This window comes from Bombyx mandarina, chromosome 22, assembly GCF_030267445.1.
Source record: "Bombyx mandarina strain Sakado chromosome 22, ASM3026744v2".
In the NCBI taxonomy this organism is placed as follows: Eukaryota; Metazoa; Arthropoda; class Insecta; order Lepidoptera; family Bombycidae; genus Bombyx; species Bombyx mandarina.
This window is the reverse complement of record NC_143228.1, coordinates 4786257-4811876: the sequence shown is the minus strand read 5'-3', so window position 1 is coordinate 4811876 and position 25620 is coordinate 4786257. Positions and strand designations below refer to the sequence as shown.

General features: G+C 41.6%; 1 protein-coding gene and 1 long non-coding RNA gene across 3 annotated transcripts in view; one reads left to right on the top strand and one right to left on the bottom strand.

Moving 5' to 3' along the window:
• Window positions 1-7628: 7628 nt before the first annotated feature.
• On the top strand, window positions 7629-11726 carry LOC149500299 (uncharacterized). The gene is made up of 2 exons (XR_016325041.1): window positions 7629-9387; window positions 9831-11726. It is a non-coding gene; the product is annotated as an uncharacterized LOC149500299 (long non-coding RNA).
• A 9130-nt stretch (window positions 11727-20856) lies between these two features.
• The window catches only part of LOC114239601 (folliculin-interacting protein 2), a 32255-nt gene continuing 27491 nt past the window's right edge, over window positions 20857-25620 (bottom strand). For both annotated transcript variants that reach the window (XM_028169890.2, XM_028169898.2), the window contains exons 11-13: window positions 24726-24852; window positions 23176-23287; window positions 20857-22030 (exon numbers count right to left, since the gene is read on the bottom strand). In XM_028169890.2, the coding sequence (XP_028025691.2) occupies window positions 21824-22030; window positions 23176-23287; window positions 24726-24852 (446 nt within the window). In that variant the 3' untranslated portion in view covers window positions 20857-21823. The remainder of the gene's footprint in view (window positions 22031-23175; window positions 23288-24725; window positions 24853-25620) is intronic.

The following is a 25620-nucleotide window of genomic DNA, read 5'->3' as shown; positions in this document are numbered from 1 at the left end:
TTCTGCCTGCTGTAGCACTATACAGCCCGAGCGGGTTCCTTTGCTTTTCCCCGCCGATTGCCGTTTTCACGGCATAGGCATTCCCCCCCCCTGCTCCTTGCTGTCCTGCAGCACAGGGGGGTTACAAATCCTATCCGGGGCCTCGCCTTTCGGCGAGTTCAACAAAAGTCCCGGGGCCGCCCCCCCCCGGGCAAGAAGACCGAAGATGAGCGAAGATTTTGTGTGCGACAATGATAGTGCTAGGGACATTGTCGGGTTCCTCCGGGATAGGTACCCGTCAATTAGGGCCGAGTATCTCAGCTATAGGGCCTCTCGTGGCAATCCCTCTCCCCCCGCGTCCGTCGCCGCGTTTCTCAACCGTGCCTCGGAGGCACGCCGCGCGCCCCCCGCCGCCGCGTCAAGTTCGAGCGCACGTTCCCACGATGCGGCTCACGTAGCGCCTAACGCTACCCCCACCCCCGCGCCCGCGTCGATTACGTCATCGCTCGTATCGTCCGTCGCGACCTCCGTAGTCTCAAGTTCAGGCTCCGATACGGAATCGGAGATGGACTTTGAATCCGCGTCCAGCCCTCAGCCCGGAACCTCGGATGGTTTCCAAACAGTGACACGTGGAAAGAAGCGTACTCGCGCCGTGGAGTCCCGGAACTCCACGACAAAACAGACGAAATCCGCGTCCGCCTCTCGACCGAAAGTAGTAATTACACCGGAGTCGGACTCCGCGCGCCGCGTAACCCCACCGCCGCGTCCCAAGCCCGCGCCCGCTCCCAAAGTAGCTGCCCCGCCCCCGCTGATACTTCAAGAGAAGACAGCGTGGAATCGCGTGTCCCAGGCCCTTCAGGCAAATAAAATTAACTACACCCATGCGCGTAACGTCGCGCATGGGATTCAGATCAAGGTCGCAACGCCGGGCGACCATAGGGCCCTCTCAGCATACCTCCGAAAGGAGAACATAGGTTTCCACACCTATGCTCTTCAGGAGGACCGCGAGCTCCGCGTAGTAATACGCGGAGTCCCTAAGGAGCTAGAAATAGACTACATTAAGGAGGATCTGACCGCTCAGGCCCTCCCGATAGTTAGTGTGCACCGGATGCACAGCGGGCGGGGCAAACAGCCCTATAATATGATACTCGTGGCGTTAGAACCCACCCCGGAGGCCAAAAAGAAGATCGCATGTCTCACGACAATTTGCGGCCTATCCGGGATCTCGATCGAAGCCCCCCACAAGCGTGGCACTCCCGGGCAGTGCTACAGGTGCCAACTCTATGGCCACTCGGCGCGTAATTGCCACGCGCGCCCCCGCTGCGTGAAATGCCTCGGCGATCACGCTACGTTAGATTGCGTTAGAGATAGGGAAACCGCGACCGAACCTCCAAGCTGTGTCCTATGCCTTAAGCAAGGGCACCCCGCGAACTACCGTGGATGTCCTAGGGCTCCGCGAAAACGTCCGACCCAACCAGCCCCCCGAACCGTCGGCCCAAAGACTTCGGCGCCTTCAGTGCCGAAACCCGCCTTCGTGCCGGCTGCAGTTCCCACGGTGTCGGCGTGGAAAAAACCGCTGCCGTATACGAAGGCGGGAACGGAAACCGCACCCCCGCCCCCGCTCGTGACACGCCCCGCGCCCCAGCCCCTGCTCGCACCTCGCCCCGCGCCCGCGTTCCGTCCCCCGCAACCCTCTGCCGCCAACGACTTCGCGCTCGTGCGTGACTTCGTCACCGCGGTCAACTTCGACCGCCTGCGATCGTTCGCTGACGCTATCCGTAGGTCGGTAACCCCCGAACAGCGGCTCGCGGCCGCTTTCGATCACATGGACGTTTACGAGTCCGTGTCCCGCACTTTATAAAAATCTTTACCGGTAATCAATGGCGCAAAAAGGTAGAGAAAAACCGTATTCCCTTACGTTAGCATTTTACAATGCTAACGGACTCGCGCGGCAACGCGACCAAATTTTCGAATTCCTCCGCGATAATCTTGTAGATATTCTATTAGTGCAGGAAACCTGTCTGAAGCCCTCGCGTCGCGACCCGAAAGTCGCGAATTACGTCATGGTTAGGAATGACAGACTCACCGCCTCCAAAGGCGGGACTGCCATTTACTATAGGCGGGCCCTGCACGTTGTCCCTCTCGATACTCCCTCGCTCTCACATATCGAGGCGTCAGTGTGCCGTATCTCGCTGACGGGACACCAGCCGATCGTCATCGCATCCGTTTATCTCCCCCCGGACAAGCCCCTTCTGAGCAGTGACATCGAGTCACTGTTCGGCATGGGAGACTCCGTCATCCTGGCAGGCGATTTAAATTGCCACCACACTAGGTGGAACTGCCATCGTACTAACGTTAACGGTAGGCGTCTCGACGCGTTTATAGACGACCTCACCTTTGAAATAGTCGGTCCCCCAACTCCAACATGTTATCCGTATAACATCGCGCTCCGTCCGAGCACTATAGACCTGGCATTGCTTAGGAACGTAACTCTGCGCTTGCGTTCCATCGAAGCAATGTCAGAGCTCGACTCAGACCACCGACCTGTCGTTATGCAGCTCGGTCGCCCCCACAACCCAGTCACTGTTACGAGGACCATGGTGGATTGGAATAAGCTGGGCACGTGCCTAGCCGACACCGCTCCGCCAATCCTCCCTTACGGCCCGGATTCGAATCTATCCCCCGAGGACACCGTCGAATCCATAAACATCATTACCGATCACATATCTTCCGCGATTATTAGATCTTCTAAAGAAGTCGATGTGGAGGACAGCTTCCACCGCATCAGACTGTCCCCCGATCTTAGGAATCTCTTAAGAGTTAGGAACGCGGCAATCCGGCCCTACGATCGTCTTCCCACGCATTCAAACCGGATTCGGATGCGTCGTCTACAACGCGAAGTCCACTCCCGCTTAAGCGACGCGCGTAACGATAATTGGCATAGTTATTTAGAACAACTCGCGCCCTCCCACCAAGCATACTGGCGACTAGCTAGGACTCTCAAATCCGAAACTACCGCTACTATGCCTCCCCTCGTACGCCCTTCAGGCCAACCACCGGCATTCGATGACGATGACAAGGCTGAGCTGCTGGCCGATGCACTGCAAGAGCAGTGCACCACCAGCACTCAACACGCGGACCCCGAACACACCGAGTTAGTCGACAGGGAGGTCGAGCGCAGAGCTTCCCTGCCGCCCTCGGACGCGCTACCCCCCATTACCACTGACGAAGTTAGAGACGCGATCCACAACTTACAACCTAGGAAGGCACCCGGCTCCGATGGCATCCACAACCGCGCGCTAAAATTTTTGCCAGTCCAACTGATAGCAATGTTGGCTACAATTTTAAATGCCGCTATGACGCACTGCATCTTTCCCGCGGTGTGGAAAGAAGCGGAAGTTATCGGTATACATAAGCCGGGCAAACCGACAAACGAAACTTCTAGTTACCGTCCGATTAGTCTCCTCTCGACGATAGGAAAAATTTACGAACGGCTCCTTAGGAAACGCCTCTGGGATTTTGTTACCGCGAACAAAATTCTCATTGACGAACAGTTCGGATTCCGCTCAAAACACTCGTGCGTACAACAAGTGCACCGCCTCACGGAGCACATTCTGATAGGACTAAATAGGCGTAAACAAATCCCGACCGGCGCCCTCTTCTTCGACATCGCGAAGGCGTTCGACAAAGTCTGGCACAACGGTTTAATTTATAAACTGTACAACATGGGAGTGCCAGACAGACTCGTGCTCATCATACGAGACTTCTTGTCGAACCGTTCGTTTCGATATCGAGTAGAGGGAACTCGTTCTCGTCCCCGTCAACTGACCGCCGGAGTCCCGCAAGGCTCCGCGCTCTCCCCGTTATTATTTAGTTTGTATATCAATGATATACCCCGGTCTCCGGAGACCCATCTAGCGCTCTTCGCCGATGACACGGCTATCTACTACTCGTGTAGGAAGATGTCGCTGCTTCATCGGCGACTCCAGATCGCAGTAGCCACCCTGGGACAGTGGTTCCGGAAGTGGCGAATAGACATCAACCCCACGAAAAGCGCAGCGGTGCTCTTCAAAAGGGGTCGCCCTCCGAACATCACTTCGAGCATCCCACTCCGTAGTAGGCGCGCAAACACCTCCGCCGTTAGTCCCATCACTCTCTTTGGCCAGCCCATTCCGTGGGTCTCGAAGGTCAAATATCTAGGCGTCACCCTCGACAGAGGGATGACATTCCGTCCCCATATAAAAACGGTACGCGACCGCGCCGCGTTTATTCTAGGACGACTCTATCCAATGCTTTGTAGTCGAAGCAAACTGTCCCTCCGTAATAAGGTAACTCTCTACAAAACTTGTATACGCCCCGTCATGACGTATGCAAGCGTAGTGTTCGCTCACGCAGCCCGCACCAACTTGAAATCCCTTCAGGTTATTCAATCACGATTCTGCAGGATAGCCGTCGGAGCGCCTTGGTTCCTTAGGAATGTGGATCTCCACGACGACCTGGAGCTCGACTCCCTTAGTAAGTATCTACAGTCGGCATCGCTGCGCCATTTTGAGAAGGCGGCACGACATGAGAACCCTCTCATCGTAGCCGCTGGAAATTACATACCCGACCCAGTAGACCGAATGGTAAACCGTCGACGTCGCCCAAAGCACGTCATTACGGATCCTCCTGATCCATTAACGGTGCTTTTAGGCACCACAAGCACCGGTCACCGTCCTCGTCGAACCCGTCGCTTGCGACGAAGGGTTCGACGAGTGAACTAACCCATAGACACAGCCCACTGAGTTTCTCGCCGGATCTTCTCAGTGGGTCGCGTTTCCGATCCGGTGGTAGATTCTGCGAAGCACTGCTCTTGCTAGGGTCAGTGTTAGCAACTCTCCGGTTGAGCCCCGCGAGCTCACCTACTAACGTTAGGGCGAAGCTGAAATAGCCTCTCAAGGCTATCAGCATAGGTAGGGAAGAAAAAAAAAAAAAAAAAAAAAAATTGGAATAGAATTTTTTTTTGCTGAGACTTGTAAATTTTAATAATAATACTTTACTTCATTAAAAGAAATGCATTTTCATTTGTAATAGAACTTATGGCTGGACTAGGTATAAAGATACTAAGTCTGACTGATACTGAGTCTAAGTGAGTAGGTATAAAGATACTAAGACTGGATTGACGGAATAACCTGTAATTATTGAGCAATTGATTTGATTTTTTTTTTGTTTTCGCATTTTTTTTTTTTTTTTATTGCTTAGCTGTGTGGACGAGCTCACAGCCCACCTGATGTTAAGTGGTTACTGGAGCCCATAGACATCTACAACGTAAATGCGCCACACACCTTGAGATATAGTTCTAAGGTCTCAGTATAGTCACAACGGCTGCCCCACCCTTCAAACCGAAACGCATTACTGCTTCACGGCAGAAATAGGCGGGGCGGTGGTACCTACCCGTGCGGACTCACAAAAGGTCCTACCACCAGTAATTACGCAAATTATAATTTTGCGGGTTTCATTTTTATTACACGATGTTATTCCTTCACCGTGGAAGTCAATCGTGAACATTTGTTGAGTACGTATTTCATTAGAAAAATTGGTACCCGTCTGCGGGATTCGAACACCGGTGCATCGCTTCAACACGAATGCACCGGACGTCTTATCCGTTAGGCCACGACGACCACAAACCGAGCCGTTTCACGGGCTGCCTCACTTTGCTCGTGTGATTGAGAAGCACGAAGTCGAGTCACACTAACGCGGCGGTCTTCACGGGCGATTTCTTGTACTTCTTCAGTCCTTTCATTCGTAATGTTTTGTATCCTTGTGGCTTTGTCGGGAAAGATTCGATCATCTTGATCACGGCATTGTTAATGATGATTCAAAGAGAATACAAATTACTAATTATTGATTTCTGACAAATTTTATAATTGTCAAATTTTCGACCATATTTAAACATAGACAAAATTACGTTTTAGCTCTCATTTGCGTTTTGTTATTCCATGTCAGGTGCCATGTTGTTATAACCATAGAAGGTTTCATACTTCAGTGGTTATAACACGTTTTACAGTGAATTTTATACTCTTTAACGTTTTATGTCACGTCACACGGGAACCCGGTTGAACCACTGAAGTATGTAACCTAGGTCTATGGGTGGAACGCACTACTGAAGTATCAATACTTTAGTCAACTAACTAATTTTCAACTTAATCATACTTTATAATACATGACATAGATATAATAGATACAGGTGAAGCTAAAAAGAACGTGTTAAGAATACTGCAGAATGTTGTTACCCTAACGTTCAATTTGTTAAAAAAAAACAATTTTGACCCATTTCATTTGATTTATTAATTAATATTACAGGTATCTTAATGAAACTAAAAAAAATAGTCGAGTTTGTACAGGCGGTAGAAATTGAAATTCGCTCCGGAGAGATCACTTGTTCAAATAGAATTTTTAGTTAAGATTTTTTAATTAAGTTAATTGAATTTTTAACGTGTTTTTAACGTGTTCCGAGGCCACACGTGCTTATCAATACCGATCTCCAGCCTAATACTTCAGCCAAGGATAAAACGTTCAGAATCTTTTTGTTATGTCGTGTCTAAGCCCAAGCCCCGTCTGGTGCGATTACCGCAGTCCATAAACACCATAATGTAATCCCATCCACCACCACCCATCTTGTGACATGAAATCGAAGTGTCAGTCGTATTATATAACAGCTGCCCAACTCTTCAAACAGGAAAGCATGAATACATTGCGGCAAATATAGGCAGAATGGTGATACCTACCCACGCAGGCTTACAATACGCCCTGCCACCTTGCAGTGCGCTGGTAGGAGACTCATTATTATCATGTCCTGATATTCTGCGATTTTACTTTCAATTGTTCTTAAGTATTTAGGATCCAAGGCCACACGGCCTCGACAACACCCATGTCACTTCAAAGAAGATGCCTTGCTAGCGTCGAAGAGCCCTGACCGTAATGACACGCTGGGGCAGGTGCAATGACTTAACCACTCTCACTGTTAGCGACTAGTACCATACGAGAATCCCGTGTTTCTGCATTGTTATTACCATACCACCTCCACGTAAAGGCCATGGACGCCTGGTCGATCCCCTCGATGCTGGGGAGAAGCCGGCCTATTGCGCCGATGTTTCCCACAGCTGGGAGATCAGGTCAACGAAGTGAGTGCGAAAAATTAAATGACCGTCTAAAATGCTACTAAGTAAATGAGACTGTGATAGAGGGCAACAATACGAACGCCTCCGACCACAGTGTGGACATCGGCGAATGGCGCTCCCCGAGGCCCGTGAAACAACAGGGCCTGTTGGAGCCCACAACAACCGAAGCTCTTCGTCGAGCGTCTTAAATATGACCGGCCAAGCCAGGCCTCTAGTATCCAGTTTTGATCAACTTCCCTCCATGGTGTTTCATGAGCTCTATAACATATCCTTTTTCAGCCTCTTAGCTGTTCCCCTGGCGTTGATGATGCCCATAAACAACGGTGAACACTCACTACCAGGTGTGATGTACGCTTGTCTGCCTACGACAGCAATAAAAAAAAAGTGTGACCAATACTTGTCAAAAAGGAAGTGGTCATATGTTTGCCAAAAAATTCGTAACATCTTGAAGTCTTTGCATGGTAATAAAAATGTTATATATGACGGCGTTAACGATATTTATGTTATATAGCACGTGCAATAGGAGTGACTCACACAAGCCAGGTGCGCCGGCCGTATCGTTCCACTCGTAAACAACAGCTGCAACAGAGTGACTCATAAGCCCGCTGCGCCGGCTAGTATAAAAAGGCGGAACGTGCCTTGAAATGAACATTCGTTCGACTGCGTTTGCCCGGTGCACTTACTATATCGTTGTTACGTTGTGTGATTCAGTGACTGTTGTACGTACTGGTTAAAGTTGGACAAGTGTTAAAGTGAATTGTCAAGTTAACATATTGTTGATTAAATCAGAAACCAAAGGTGACTTCGTTTTACTTGGTGTTCAACAATATAATATCTACCCTCAAGCTTACATCAGAAGTGAGATCAGGACTCTACTCTCACTGGCGTGACGTGTTTGAACATGTTCGAAGTACAGCAAAAAAAACATGATGCAGATCAGAATACTAGTAGTGGTACGCCACAAGAGCGTGAATGCAGCATACGTAAGTCGTGTAATAACGTCTCTGTTACCTCGATGGAAGATCTGAGCCACGAAGAAATCGTCACATCTTACGTTCTGGCTCATGTTGCCCAGTTTGACTGTCGACTTCATCACATGGCATTTACTAACGGAAATACAACACGTAACAAGCTATTGCAAGAAATTAAGGCAAGTGCAAATCTCAAGTGAAACTTCGATCGCAATAATGGATCTGTCATGACGAGTGGGTAGTTCCGACACGAATCGTTTTTAAGCCAATGACTACTGCTAGAGTTACATGGCACTAGTACAGTAAACCAGGACATGAGACTGTGAATTGTCGCTGAAATTTTAGAATCTACTCGATTCAATACCAATAACACTACACGTTCGATGACTTCGGGCTCCAGCAAGCAAGCAAGCAAACAAGAAAGCAAGCAAGTTTCCGTGGGGAAGAAAAATTGACACATCTGAAGTCGTCGTGACCTGTAAGATAAGACGTCTGGTGCGTTCGTGTCTGGCGATGCGGCGGTGTTCGGGTTCCGCTGGCGGATGCAAGTTTTTCCGGTGAAGTGCGTGCTTGTGCGTGCTTGACAAGTGTTCGCGGTTGGCTTCCTCAGTGTGGGAGTAACATCGTGTAGCCGGAGGTGAGACTTCCGCGGTCGCGGCCCACTCAGTCCGCGAGAACCGGGCAAATCGCCTCGACGGTACGGAGGCCGGCCGACGGGTCCGCCAAACTACGAGACCACGCCTCCAGCACGGACTGCCGATATTGGAGCCCCCGCGCTCCGGCTGCACTTGCGCTAGGGCGCGCCGCCTCGTAGGAGACTGTGAGGTATCATTGAATAACTCTGACTGCGATCGCGCGCTGCCGGCGTCGCAGCGCGGCGACGTTCTCGTGGGTAAGGACGTGGCACCAGACGGGTGCTCCGTATAGTCCCATCGACCGCACGGGTACCATCACCCTGCCTATTTCTGCCGTGAAGCAGTGGTGTATTTCGGTTTGAAGGGTGGGGCAGCGGTTGTAACTATACTGAGACCTTAGAACTTCTATCTCAAGGTGTGTGGTGCGTTTACGCTGTGGATGTCTATGGTAACCACTTAACACAAGGTGGGCTGTGAGCTCGTCCACACATTAATACGAAGAGCATAATCAAACGAAATTAGATACGAAGTTTAAAGGGCCGTTTAAAGTAGTTGAAGTATTGGATGGTGTCGATTTAATTTTGACTCTCACACATTCGCTTAAGGCTCGAGCTGCTACTTGCCTCGCAAAAATACAGCCTGGTAAAATATCCTGGCCTACTATTAAAGAGATGCTGACAAAATTATCTAATGATGCAAGACCACTTCGACCTGGTTATTAAATTTGAAATGGAAAGCAAAAAGGGACCAGCTGAAGCCGGTATCCGGCTATGGCAACTTATAAAGAAGATTCCCGACGCTAATGTGCCAGAACAAATAGCCACCGGATTTGTTATATCAATACTGTCGCAGTGTGATGAAAGAATCCGTCGGGAATTGAACTCTGTCGTTATTACCACAAAAAATCGTCTATTTCACACATTACGTGGCTTTACCCTCAAAAGAAAAAACGAAGATCCTGATAAAGAACCAAAACGCTCTCGAAGTTTTTTTCCGTGGAAGCTGCCATTTCTGCGGAAAACCTGGGCATCGTGCCGAAGGGTGTTGCGACAGATACTGCTCTCAAACTTTTTTCGATATTCCAGCAAAACCTGAACAACCTCCTCATCCGTGGGCGCCCGGCTCTCGCCTGCAAATCAGCTGTTACGTGTGCGGTGATGCGAGTCATGTAGCTTCTGGGTGTTCCATGCGCTACAAGAAGAAAAACGACACTGCTCCAGGTGCTGTGGCAGGTGCAACCAGAGACGTCAACGTGTGTTCCAGAGCTTCAGTGTGTTACAGATAAGTGGTTTTGGCTTCCCCTTTATGTTCCATTCAGGGTCAGAATGTAGTCTTATAAAACAAAGTCATAGTAATTTATTCAATGGTAAGCGGTTTCATGAACAAGTCACTCTTTGATCTGAAAGTAACTTAGACCAATCATGATGGCAAGAGCACTTAGGGGATATTCAACTCGCCCTTAATAGTGCACGTTGTCGAGTAACAGGGTTTACTCCAATAGAATAGACGTTTACCGTTCAGGGTAGTTCACTTGAAATATCTTAAAGTTTCAACAGAGTGATAATCCCTCTAGATTAGATCTTGATTTAGCACGGTCGAAGACCGGCGAAAACATAAAAAAAAGGGCACAAACAGAAGCTTGGTTTAGTCGAGGCAAACCTAAAGTCAAACTCTTTTGCGCTGGGGATTTTGTTTTCGTAAGTTGACCAAAAATGTAAAGGTCCCTTCAACATTACTGCAGTTTTGGAAAACGATAGGTATAAATTGAGACATGTAAATAGTTCTAATAGAGTGTACAAATTTCCCCATGAAAACTTACGTGAAATACCTCGAGGCCCGTCAGGCCTACTAGAAATTTCTGAAAATTATAGTGACGATGACGTGACGGCGTACACAGATGGGTTAATTAATCTTGTTCATGAAACTGATCTTAATGATGACGACTCTATCACTGACAATAGAAGCGAAATTTTTGTCCGCAAATAGCGATACAGCAAACATAGTCGGTGGGTAGTGATACAATGTCTGTAAGCTCAGGCACCTCAGGTGCAGGTGTTGGAAATATAGAAAACGATGGTCGGTCTCGCACTATTTCTGAAGAAATTCCGTATAAATGTTCTGGTTTAAGAAATGTTTTAACAAACGCTACCGTACACGCAGATTAAAAAAAAAAAAAAAAAAAGAAGAGAATTGTATGTGGCTAGAGAGATGTTAATCCGGACTAGCAAAAAAAAAAAAGAGAAAAAAAAGAAAAAAAAGTGTGAAGTCATTGAAGGGTCTGTCCGGTCCAATGGCTTGGCTATAGGGATTTTCATCTAGATTAGCCACAACAATTAGCTACAGGGATTGCGATTCGGTCTAGCATTATCCGGTCCAGTTCGAAAAACTGAAGGGATAACAATTCCGGTCTAAGTTAAAAGGGACATACTTACATACCTGAAGAGTTTTAAATGAACTGGCCCAGGTATGTAAGCAGTCTGAAGGTTATTTATAGCCAGTATAGGATTTTCTGAAGAATTATGCGAGCCGAACCGTACTAGATTGTTAATATCATAGACCACGTTTTAAGTTGCATCCGTTAATGTCAGGATGAACGAACGTTTGTTGTTCACAGACATACCATAAGAATGCGCGCACGAGGACGAGCGCACGTCAGTATGGCCGTGACGGCGTTAACGATATTTATGTTATATAGCACGTGCAATAGGAGTGACTCACACAAGCCAGGTGCGCCGGCCGTATCGTTCCACTCGTAAACAACAGCTGCAACAGAGTGACTCATAAGCCCGCTGCGCCGGCTAGTATAAAAAGGCGGAACGTGCCTTGAAATGAACATTCGTTCGACTGCGTTTGCCCGGTGCACTTACTATATCGTTGTTACGTTGTGTGATTCAGTGACTGTTGTACGTACTGGTTAAAGTTGGACAAGTGTTAAAGTGAATTGTCAAGTTAACATATTGTTGATTAAATCAGAAACCAAAGGTGACTTCGTTTTACTTGGTGTTCAACAATATAATATCTACCCTCAAGCTTACATATACTTACTGCTTAAACAATTGGTACATGGAAATACTTATTTAATTTTTCGCACGCTCAATTTGTAAGAACCGCGAATAATTATTATTGAATCAGTCGGCTACATGATACTACTTCCTGTTTATAAAACAAACACTGGGCTTGTTTTTTTTTACTTAGTTTTAAATATTTCATCTGAAAGATCTACTTTCAGGGGTGCTTTGAGTATTAGATCCTGATCACCAAAAATATACACCTTCCAATTACTCTTCTTTTCTTTTCATCCATGAGAGGACTTGGATATTTCCAGACATTATTACGAGTCTTCTACCATTCAGATTGTACGACTATAGAACTCTTTTTCCCACTTCACACTTTATACGCTTAATATCCCGATTTCCTATCACTCAGCTAACAGATTTCATTCAATGTTGTTATATTTTTAATGAAATTTATGTAGGTACATACATTATGTACTCTCTCTCTCTTCGATCGGTTTCTCACTGCTGAGGATCGTGACTCCGTCCGATTTCGTCAACCAACTGTCTCCATCGATCCCGCCCTGCAGCCCGGTGGAGTGCGTCGCTGATAGGTATCCCCAGTTCCTCCGCTATTTGGTCCGACCATCGTTTGGGACCTCTACCCCTAGGCCTTTTTCCCTCTATTTTACATTATGTACATGCGTATATTTAATAAAAATTTCTGCAGGTATATACTATAATAGTATATTCATTTTAACATTATATGAGTCTTTACTATTTAGGTATATTAATTGTATTATGTTAAGTTATTTTTATTTTATTTTGTTGTACACTTTTCTGCCTTCTATATCTATAATGCAATTTACTCTGATGAGTTCAGATCTTCTTTAAATCTATACTAATATTATAAAGAGGAAAGATTTGTTTGTTTGTTTGTTTGTTTCGAATAGGCTCCGAAACTACTGGACCGATTTGAAAAATTATTTTTCCATTAGAAGCCGACATTGTCCCTGATGAACATAGGCTACTTTTTTTTTATTTTTTTTATTTTATTTTTTTGGTTTCATGTGTGTTTTAATGTTTCCGAAGCGAAGCGAGGGCGGGTCGCTAGTACCATATAAAATTATTCCTTTTCTAATACTTGCTTTTTTCTGTGTACAATAAAGAACAAAGAACAAACTATACCTATTTTAAATGTTAACATAGAACATATCCCTATCTACATACATTTATACATCTCCCAAAACAACAAAATTATGTATCAGGCTTAATAGAATGTATGAGAATAGAATCGGCCTTTCATCTGTTTGTGAAGTGATTTCGTTTTTCTGTGCGAGTTAAAGCGTACCTTCCATTGGGTGTCTCCTGAATAAATGTTTCAAATTAGCTCGTCATTTACCATTACGCACCACTCATGGCTTAGTTGCTCCCTACCCGTTGAAAGTAATGCGTTTCCAGGATTAAATTTTGCAACGTATGCTAAGTTTGTAATGAATTTCCCTCGAAGATGTTTTCCGAGAGCTTCTTCAAAGGAGGTTTGTAAAAGATTGTTCTCGGTTGACTGCGGGATGGCCGTGCTCCTAAAATTACTGACCTCCACGACTTCTCAAGGGCAATGAGTAGTTCAGCTGCTTTGGAAGGCAATTAAAAAAAACAGCCTTTATAGCATCCGTTCGTAAGCGCTTAAAACATAATTCAGTCTATTATCCCGATAGTATCCCGATAGTATAAAGAGCAGTTCAGTCGTGTAATTGAATTCCATTTCACTGCACCGTGCATTTGCTCCGATACTGAGATCCGAATTTGATTAATGTGTCGGACAGCGCACTAGATTACAGCCAGACAGTTTGGCCGAGTGATCAGATCCGTTTAATGTGTTCGAAACATGCTATTTACTTGACATGACATAATCTTATGTTCATTTTATATACATACAAATATTGGAACTCCTAAAGAAATTTCCATGTTTGTACAAATATGATGGCTAAATCGTTTGAAGTGTAATTCGTTTCCTCCAAATCTTACAGTGATCTATTTGCCTTTATTATAATAATAACTAGATGATGACAGAGCTTCGCTCGGTTTTTTTATTTTTTTTTATTACGCCATCTTGTTGTGTCTTTAAAGCAGTAAAAATAGTATTATTATTCGCCAATAGATGTCGGTAAGAGTCATAAAGTTGACTATTGAAAACAAGAATAAAACAACATTTTCTTAAAATAAATCGTAGCTATATCGATTTATCGCCCCCGAAATCCCCTGTATACTAAATTTTATGAAAAAGGTTGGAGCTGTTTCCGAGATTCAGATTATATATTATATACAAGAATTGCTCGTTTAAAGTTATAAGATAAGATGAATAATAAATACTTCGATTCGATTCCGATCCATTTCCTGTACTATGGGACAAACATATTTAAATACCTTTAAACATCAAAAAGGGAAACAAAGAGTAAACAAAAAACATGTTGTATTGTATATAACTAATAGTAGTAGTATTTTTAATGCTTAGATGGATGAACGAGCTCGTGGCCCAACTGGTGTTAAGCGATTACCGAAGCCCACAGACATCTACAACGTAAATGACAAAACCCTTGAAACATGAGTTCTAAAGTTTTAGGTACAACGGCTGCCCCACCCTTCAGAACAAAATATATATTATTATGATAGATGCCTGAATCTCGATAACAACATTTTCAAGAGATTATACGCAAATATGCGGTTCCCAAAAATAGCATTCGGACCGCAGCGGCGTCAGTCTACCAATTACACCCGCTCGGTGGAAGATCTTCCCTATATTGCTACCTCCCAAAAATAAGTGCCCTTAACTTCAGGCTTTAAATGCACCGCACGAACGCCCGTGATACCTACGACGATTCTATTTCGTAAGCTCAAAATGTATAAGTTAACCCTTTGAACGTGAACCGTCGATCGATCGACTCTCTATCGATGCGTATAAAGTACGGGGCGTCGGAATACCGATTATTGCGCAGTTCGATTATAGGTATTATTGATAGCTATAATATTAATACTATTAAGTATCGTATCTGTACGTATTTTAGTTCGCTAGTATCGAATTTTTTAAAGTTGATTTTTATTTAAGGTTTTTTTTTTCCAAAATCCTTTAATAATTTCTGGAAAATATGTAAAAATAAGTTCAGTTAGGAGTTAAAATACAATTGAATTACCAAGAAAAGCTTAATTAAAACGTCACGCCCTCTCGTCGCGTTACTTGATGGTGCCTCTTTTAGAGTTGTAAATTGAATTTTGATGCGAACGACCCCGTGCGTTGCGCCGTATCGCCTCGAAAATAATTAGATTAATTGATAGTAACTGCGGTCGTATATTATAAAATTGAATTGTAACCATTACATACATAACAATAATTCTATTGATGCTTTTTAGATTTACCTAGTCTTGCCATAAATACTGAGACAAAAGAAAAAAAATTCTATTGCAAATAACATTTATTACTTTTACAGTGTGTACATACATAAATATAAAAGTATAAAAAAGCTTATTCGAAGTGGTCTCCATTGGCTGCAATACAGTCCTTTAAATGTTTGGGGCCAGTTATCAATAGAAGCACGCATTCTTTTCATGGGAAAATTTTTCACTGCCAATCGTACGGATTGTTTTAGGGACTCCAAATTATCATGGCGCTTAGAGCAAGCCGTACTCTCTAAAACTGACCATAAATCATAATCCAGCGGATTGAGATCGGGACTATACGACGGCCAGTCTTCAGCTCTGATGAAGTCCGAAAGGTTCGTTTCCAACCAAGACTGCGTAGACCGAGCTTTATAACCTGGCGCCGAGTCTTGCTGGAAGGACCATTCTTGATTATTGAACATGGTGCTGTTAAGGGGCTTCACTGCCTTCACAAGAATGGTATCTTGATACACTTGTGCCGATGTTTTGATACCTTTTTCACAAAAGTATGGCTCAGTCACTCCTTCATAGCTAATACTCCACCAAACCATCACTGAAGTCGGATAGTGCCCACTTTCTCTCTGTCGACTAATTGGGAAGCTTCCTTAGAGCTTTGAGCATAAATACAGTCATTTTGTTTGTTAAAATGTTGCTCAATTGTAAAAAATTTCTCATCCGTAAACAAAAAAATTCTAAGACCTCCCTTTGCGTACCGCTTCAGTAGTGTTTCGATTTTACCACCCTATTCTCTTTTAAATTATCAGTTAACAAATGACCAGTACGTCTCTTATAGGCTGCAAGTCCTAAGTCATCTTTTAAAATACGCGACTTGGTTCTAGGTGCTACGAGGGCTGCACTAAAAGTATCGGGAATGGAATATTTCCACTGTTCCTGTCATATTAAAATCTTTTAAATTGGAAACTCCTTGGTTTTTAAAAATCGAATACCATTTATTTATTTAAAAAAAGATTCTCGGTCTTGTCACGAGGTTTTGTCAAACTTGTTTAGTCGTTGAGAAAATGGAATTGACTCGAGAAAATTCAAGAGCGATGATTTATTATGACTTTCGAAGTGGTTTAACACAAAAACAGTGTGTTGACCGGATTATTTCTGCATTTGGTGATGAAGCCCCATCCAAAACCACAATTTATCGCTGGTTTGCTGAGTTTCAACGTGGACGTGTCAAGCTCAGTGATGAACCCCGTCAAGGTCGTCCAAAAACAGCAGTCACCCAAGAAAACGTTAATGCTGTGCGTAAGCTGATTGAGGAAGATCGACATGTGACATACCGCGAAATTCAGGCAACTTTAGACATAGGCATGAGTCAAACACAAATAATCTTGCATGAACAATCAGGTGTAAAAAAGTTGTTTTCCCGATGGATACCGCATTCGCTCTGTGAAGAGCAAAAAGCGGCTCGCGTTACTTGGTGCGTCAGAACTCTCGAAAGATTCCACGCAGGATCCTCAAATGCTGTATACAACATTGTATCAGGTGACGGATCCTGGATATACGCGTACGAACCCGAAACAAAAAACCAGTCACGAGTTTGGGTGTTCGAAAATGAGTTAAAGCCAACAAAAATTGTTCGTTCACGGAGTGTTGCAAAAAAAAATGGTGGCCACGTTTGTCTCCAAAACCGGCCATGTTACGACTATTCCTCTTGAGGGACAAAGAACGGTTAATGCAGAATGGTATGCTAGCATTTGTTTGCCACAGGTCATTTCTGAACTCCGTAAAGAGAACTGCAACCGCCGCATCATCCTCCATCACGACAATGCGAGTTCTCACACCGCGCACAGAACAAAAGACTTTTAGAGCAAGAAAACATAGAATTATTAGACCATCCGCCGTACAGCCCCGACCTAAGCCCTAATGATTTCTATACTTTCCCTAAAATAAAGAATAAATTGCGTGGACAGAGATTTTCATCACCTGAAGAAGCTGTGGACGCCTACAAAACGGCCATTTTGGAGACCCCAACTTCCGAATGGAATGGTTGCTTCAATGATTGGTTCCATCGTATGGAAAAATGTGTCAAATTTCGCGGAGAATACTTCGAAAAGCAATAAATACATTTTTAAATAGTAATGTTGTGTCACTTCGTTAATTCCCGAAATTTTCAGTGTCGCCTATCTTCATCTCCCGAGATAAAATCTTTTGCTTTCAGACAGGATTTCTTCGAATTCTTTCCCTTACTGCTTTGACCACCTTTTTCGTACGAACACTACGTGGACGGTCAGATATTTTTCTGTCACAAACAGAGGAAGGTCTCATTGCACCTACTAATAGCCCGGTACACAAACATTTTACTAATACCAAGCATATGGAGAGTTTTAAAAATTGCATTTGGCTCCATACCTACTTTGTGTAATGCAATCACAGCGATTCGGTTCTCTTTATCACCTCACTCCATTTTAATATCGCAAAATATTGTACAATGTATTGGTGCCAAAATGAAAAAACTCAGTGAGCAATCATATAAAAATGACAGATTCCAAATTCAAATGTAATATTTTGTTTATTTTTAATTGTAACAGTATTTATGGCCAGACTAAGTATTGTTTTGTAAGCTTTTATCTTTCTGTCACGAGGGCGTTGACCTGTGCTCATTAGTGGCATGAAAAACTGCTCATATGGTCGCCGAGGGTTCAACTTACTTTCATACGGAATTTCGCCAAAGTAAGAGTAAGTAATAAGTAAGTTTGGGCGTGAAGACATAACACATATGTATATTATTTACTTTACTTTTAATAAATATTTTTTTGAAATTTAACAGTTAACTTTCAAAAAATCCAAAAATATTTAAATGAACATAATCTCTCTTTACAACGCACAATTTTAATGAAACAAATGAGTGTTTATTCAACACAGTTTTTAATTTAGAGTTTTCACGCCTTTGGGTTTGAATGAATCCTCCTTGAAGACGTAGAATTTACAAAATTGTACATATAATTAAAGAACAGAAATTTTAAATTTGAAACTCATATTCGATCATTCTAATTCCCGCTTGTGTACGCGCAACACGTACTGCAAATAGTATTAAAATCTAATTACTATCAACTCATTTTCACCGCTACACTAAAACTTTTAATTGTGATTGTGGAGTGCTCGCATCTCATTCGCCGCCGAAAAACCGCCGTGAAATCCTGCCGCTGGAGAGGACGAGAACTTGGAATACATCAGGTGAGTCATAATCTTTGTATCCTCGGATTAAGAGTTTTCTTTTCTAATTTCACAGCGCCGCCAAAATATCGCTACCCTCTCTCTGCACATCACTTCACATTACATATTTACATTTTCCAACCGCGTACGTTTTGTAGCTATATTTACAAACACACACGCGCGCTCACACTCACACACACACACACAATAAAAAACAATTCTAAAAATCACTGGCTTGTGTTCTCTTACTGCTTTTTATAAGCTTTTTTTCTGTCCCACATTATACCGGATTCTATTGTTTTAATGTATGTATTGTTGATTACATTTCTAAAAATCTCAGAAACTGCTTAAAATCAGATGGTTCGAAAGCTCGTCGAACTAAAGATTAATAAAAGCTTTGAGGTTTTGTTGATTATGATAGAATTTTCGTAAAAAGGTTTTTAGTTTGAATCAATAGTTAGTGACAAATGCTTCGTATGAAATCATTCAATTTATTAATAAATTTTCAAATATCGAAGAATTTTAAATTCAAAATAGAAACTTTTTGTAGTTCTTTGAAGTATCTAAAACCACAGCAGATCTTGTACAAAACTCAAACAAACTTTTCACATTAATCTTTTAGCGCCAAGGAAGTCAAATACTTTTAAATATGGCAACATTATATGGTGAAGTTTGGACTTTTCGACGGGAACGCGACAGAAGAAGCAATGTAATTTTTGTTGTTGTGTGAAATTAATGTTTCTTTGGGGTTAAATCCTGTAATGATGATGGCTTATTAATCGTCTACCACTCGTCAAAGTATGCAAGTGTGGTAAAATGAAGCGAAAATCATTAGAAAATCTAGAAATCCATCCAGCCTTAGAAACCACGTTTTTCAAAAAATCCATTGGAAATCTAAGAAAATACAATTTAATTACATTCAATTTTCATCCCATAAGAAATTTCACATAAATATAATTCTTTTACTTCGATTCACTTTGATTATATATAGCAAGGTATGCAAAAATAAATGAAGATTTCGCTAAAGAACTTGGTTGAAATGTGGTTGTAACGTAACAATGCTCTTTGGAAAGCATGTTTCAAATTACAATTTGAATATTTTAATTACATTTTCTTAAACAAAATATATCTAATATTACTTAGTCGTTTTTCACTCATTGCATTCTCCACAATATTATATTATTAAAATACCATTATGCTATTTTACTTTCAAATTGAAGTACTATTTAAACGATCTCATCGGAATATCCTGTACCTCATTTTAATCAACCAATAGGTTTTTAAGGTATCGTTGGAATTTTCAAACTATACCGAGTAATACACATACATTTTTTTTTACGTTTTACTTAGTTTTTGGACAAGATAGTCGTATTCATTTTATTAATGACTATTACTGATTTTGCGTCCTTTGTTGCATAATAGTGGGCTTCAAAATTTATGGACAGTAAACATAAATGGGTAATCGTATGAAACTACAATTCACGCCATCTAGGTAACGAGGTATACAAACAATGAACATTTTAAAATTAACGCCATCTATGTAGTTTGTCATTTATAACTTGGATTCGAATGCTCTTTTTAGAACTTACAAATTTTGCACCTGACCGTACCTACTTATCATAGATGTCATTAATATCCTTGAGATATAAGGCCGAAATTTTAGTGTCTACTCTACTGGAATGAGAATGATGGATAGTACTTTAAAGGTATCAAGAAATACATCAAGTGCCATAAGTAAATGAGTATACAGTCCACCTGGAAGCATTGCCTTCAGCGATTCCACGGTCATTATTTTATGTTTAGATCAGGATGAAATCGTCTGATTTCGGTTTATTATTTATGGATGGCATGTAGGAGTATGCGAGTCGACCCTTTAGATTTTTGTTCTTTGGTAATGACAAAATCTTAAACAAAACCCCTTCTGAATGACATTTAATAGTGATAGGGCGTATTATACTTGCAACGGTTTGAATGATTAGAATTAGCATTCTCTAATTCTATAATGCGGTAGGCAGCGACTTTGTTGTGCCTGTGACGTTTGACAGTAGCCACTTATCATCATCGCGTGTGCTCTTCAACCTACAAAGGCAATAAAAAAGTAAACCATCGACACCTTATATCTCAAGATGCGCATATCTTATGTCTCATTTAGGTTGTAGTGTTTATTGGGTCCGGTAACGGCTGTAAATAGTAGATTTCCCAAAAGATGGCGTCCGAAGAACGGTATCGTAGAGGGCGCTAGCACCAACTCATGCCAACTCGCGTGCCCCAACACCAGTAGCAATAAGGTTAGGATTGGATTGGATTATAAAATAAGAGTACTGCTTCTACAAATGGATAGAGAACGAGGCCACATACACGTTTTGATCAATTACTTTAATTGAAGATTCTTTGATCGACATCAGACATATAGCCGTAATGTTGATATAAATTATTTCAGTGAGGGTACTAATTCTAAAAACTCTACAAATTCGATTCTAATCACACCGAGTCCATCTACAGTAAAAAATACAAGACGTAGATCTCAATTATTATTTTATTTAACCACTGGTATAAAAAAAACTATGGAAAACAAACAGAATTCAATATAAAAAATAAATAATCAAATGATGTATAAAATTAAAGTATTTTATTACGCTTCAAATGTACACGTATATCACCTTATTTACTAAACGACCAAGGTACATTATTTATTATAATAGTATTTCCAGGTATGTACTGAGATATGTTCGATAATTCATTTTAATAAATCGATATGCAAATCATCAGTTTAACAATGTATTGTTTTTAGTATATATATTTTTTTATTTTGGCGCCAAATTCCACCATTTTGCAAGCATTAGCATACTAACACAGTGAACTAACATTTCTCAGCGTATGCTCTAATTATTTTTCTGTCAGTTACAATCATAAGAAATCAGTATGCGCATAGCTTTTAAGCTTTATTACATTAACAATTTCAACGATGCTACACAGTTTACTATCACAAAAGGCCTTTAAAAAACCGCATCTCATATCACAAAAAAAAATGACACATCATTATACTCAACAAATATATCACATTCCAATATTATAATATAATTCAGTTACCGTAATACCGAAGAGGTAAATATTTATATTATTTTTGATCGCAGGTATTTATTTATTACTATTATATTAACTTGTGACTCAGAGCCAAGAATAAACGTTTTTATCGATATTTCAACCATCTCTTACAAAATCTGGTCTCAATTTTTTTTAAACTTAATTAAATTGTCATTACTGTAGCTACTCGTATTATGACCAAATATGTGCGAAACAACGAAAAAACAGCGCGTACAAGTCAGCACATGTGAGAGAAATGAAACTTCTTGAGAGAGACCGAGAGCTATTGTGATGTTTACGAAAATTATTTCGATATAAGTTGATGCAATAAATTAATTTAACATCGAATATTTACACTCGTTACGCTCGAAGAAGTTTCACTTCTTTAACACTTTTCGATATTACCTATAACTAATCCCGTATCTGGTTGCGACTTGTGGAGTGTGCGTGGTGGCCACGGCCATTAACAAGGGAACGTCATTCAGGTCAACGTTCAGAGACTTCGTCAGAGTTGCAATATCGCAGAAATCCGTAGACATTAGCATCTCGGCCAGAGTTTTTGAAAGGACGCAGAACTCGCGAAGTTTCCCTTCTAAGAATGATAGACACTGGAAAATATAAAACCAACATTAGTAATTTTACGGTTCAACTACAAGAACGATAATAATATGTTGTTTTGTAAATAAATTAATGGCTGGTTGTAGGTTGTATTTGCTTAGATTATCCTTTCCAGATTACTTCAGTAATAAGAAGGTGATCGAATAATAAAGGTGAATACGATTTGAAATACGATTGATGAACATTAAAACACCAAATGTGATGAACATACTAAAAAATGACCAGTTAGCCTCCTTCCCCTTCTCGTATATAAATCTATAGTGTAAAAATTTCCGGTGGTAGATTCTGCGAAGCACTGCTCTTGCTAGGGTCAGTGTCAGCAACTCTCCGGTTGAGCCCCGCGAGCTCACCTACAAACGTTAGGGTGAAGCTGAAATAGCCTCTCAAGGCTATCAGCATAGGTAGGAAAAAAAAAAAAAAGTGTAAAAATATAATCAATGTATCAGTCTCACTTGGAAAGTCGAGACGGGCGGTCGTCTCTTATTGAACTCGAAACAATTATATTGGAATATTAATCTCTATAAACTTAACCATTATTGATCACCTATATAAAATGTTTCCCCTACCTAATCTCTGGTAGTCTAGGGGGCTATACCAGCTACTTTTATAGCTGGAATACTACTAGCTACTTTTAAGGTGAGCTCATGGGTTCAACCTGGGAGGATTTGGTAACGTTAGCCTTAACAAGAGCAATGCTTCACTGAGTCTACTATGGGATGAGAATCGCGACCCACTGAAAAGATCCCAAGGGAAACAGAGTGGGTGGTGCCTATGGAACAATATAGACTTGCGTAGAATGAATATCATTATTAATTTAATAAAAAATGCTTAAAACAGATTCTATAGATCATGGGTTTTTACTGTACTTTAACAGTAGTGTTTTGTTTATGAATGTTGAAATAAAAAGGATTTTATCAAGAAGGATCTTTGAATTGGTTTAATTACCAAACGTCAATGTTATCGCATATATAAAGGGTTTACTGTTTTATCGACAGACTTGTAAGACGTAAACAGGGTGTATGAGTGGTAAGAAGCAGTATTTCAATATAAGTCACTCGTCATGTTAAAAATTGGTGGGCAGCAATTTGCAATGTGACGGTGACGGATTAGCCTACTCTGAAGAATGTGTATTCACCTCGTGTGCCGGTACTTTTGCCTTCCACATGATCGGCAGTGCGTCTAGCATGGAGCCCACTAACGGCGACATCCCACCGGAACAGCAATCTCTACCCACAATGCGAACTTCCCTGCAAAGTAAAAAATATGTTCCCTTCTAATCACCAATAATAAAAATCCGATAAATAACATAAAAAATCAATACAAACATCATAGTTGTGGCGATAGCTATCATAGAACACAAGATATTTGACAGATTCCTGAATCTCGTTAACAACAATTTCAAAATAGGTTTTCATGTATACAAGATCCCCACAAAAACATACGGAATTTTATTAGTGGTAGGACCTCTTGTGAGTCCGCACGGGTAGGTACCACCACTCCGCCTATTTCTGCCGTGAAGCAGTAATGCGTTTCGGTTTGAAGGGCGGAGCAGCCGTTGTAACTATACTGACACCTTAGAACTTATATCTCAAGGTGGGTGGCGCATTTACGTTGTAGATGTCTATGGGCTCTGGTAAGCACTTAACACCAGGTGGGCTGTGGCTCTTCCACCTATATGAGCAATAAAAAAAACAAAAACAAAACGGACCGTCTGTTTACCGAGTAACTTCACACCAGCTCAGTGGAAAATCTTTATTCTTGATAAAAAGTCATCAAACTATGTTCAAGAAATGTATTACTTTCCCGCTAAAAAGTAGAGTGTCGAGAGAAAACCTTAATTTGTATTTAGGACATTTAAAAAAATTCCCACATTAGAAGAACCCCTTTCGAAGTCGAAATAAAAACATATTATTTGCTAAGATTAAGCATCAAAACTTGTTATTTTAGTATCTTCATATATCATGAAACAGTAATGTAAAGCAAAACGGAAGCCAGCTTGCTGACGTCTTTCATGGGTGCAAACTAATATTCATTTATATATAATATTTTAACTATATGATACATAAATTCTAAAACTAGTGACATTAATCATTAAGTGAACATAAATACTGACTCATGGCCTTGTCACTCTTCCACTTTACATTGCTAGTTTGATTTATTTTTCGTAACATAAATCTAGAAAGGCGTATAATAATTTCAGAAATTCGTTCTGTTTCGTGCATAATTAAAACTATTTTTACACGGTTTAATTCTGGATTTTATTATTGCAATTATTTTCAATTATTTTGGGATATTTCGAAAGCATTACAGTTTTTCTAGTTACACGCGATTAATGTACATATTAATTCGTATTATTATTATTTATATTTATTTATTGATTTATTTACTACAAGGAGAACCAACAGCCAACTAACATAATTTAATAATATATCAAATAATAGAAACAAAAAGTCAATTAAAGGTCCTCACCAATATGAACAAATTAAAACACTAGGGAAACAAAAACATAGAAACAAATAAATTAAAAACAATGAGCAAGCAAGAAACAACACAAGCAAAGGAGGAATAAATAACAAAGGCGAAATTAAGTCATTAAAGTGACGAGAAACCAAGATAATACTGTTTTGCGTACATTAAACCCTAGTCAGGCCGGAATTTGGAGCCATTGATATTGTATAAACGTACCAGGAGTTAGTGTCCCCGACAATAGCCACGGATTGTAAGGAGCACTCGACAGTCTTGTTCAGATGCGACGTCAAGTCCAGGTCTCGTCGCAGATCCGTCTCCCACGCATTCGGCTCGGCCAATGTTCCTGTTATTGAATAAAGTTGCAAATGCGACGTTGTTTCTAAATTTTTTTTATAACTCATTATTACCCTAAACCGGGAACAGGTCAAATGTAAACATAGCCCACATCGTGGTTAAGAAAAGCTATTGAAGTTATACTTCTATCGACGCGTTTATGAGAAAACATATCGTGTATTTTTAACGTGTGACGGACTTGCGTGCTCTTTTATGACACATAATTCAAATTTTTTTTTATTTTTTTTTATTGCCCTTGTAGGCAGACGAGCATACGGCCCACCTGATGGTGAGTGGTTACCGTCGCCCATGGACTTCAGCAATGCCAGAGGCAGAGCCAAGCCGCTGCCTACCGTTTAATACTCTCCACAAGCCTCGTTTGAAGAAGGACATGTCATAGCGCTCGGGAAACACCGTGGAGGGGAGCTCATTCCATAGCCGGATGGTACGTGGCAAAAAAGACCTCTGGAAACGCACTGTGGATGACCGCAGTGGCTCCAGGTAGTATGGATGAACTCTACTCCGGTGGCGGGCGGTGCGATGGTAAAAACGAGATGCCGGTATCATCTCGAACAATTCCTCAGAGCACTCCCCATGGAACATACGGTACAAAATACAGAGGGAACAATTGTAAATATTGTGTATCAATATTTCAGAATACATTCTAAATTTTTAAATAAATATTCCTTGAAAAAATAAATAAAGTCTGTGAATGTTTAGTTGGTATATAATTTAATTTCACCACATATGATATATATTACAGAAGTATAACTTCTTT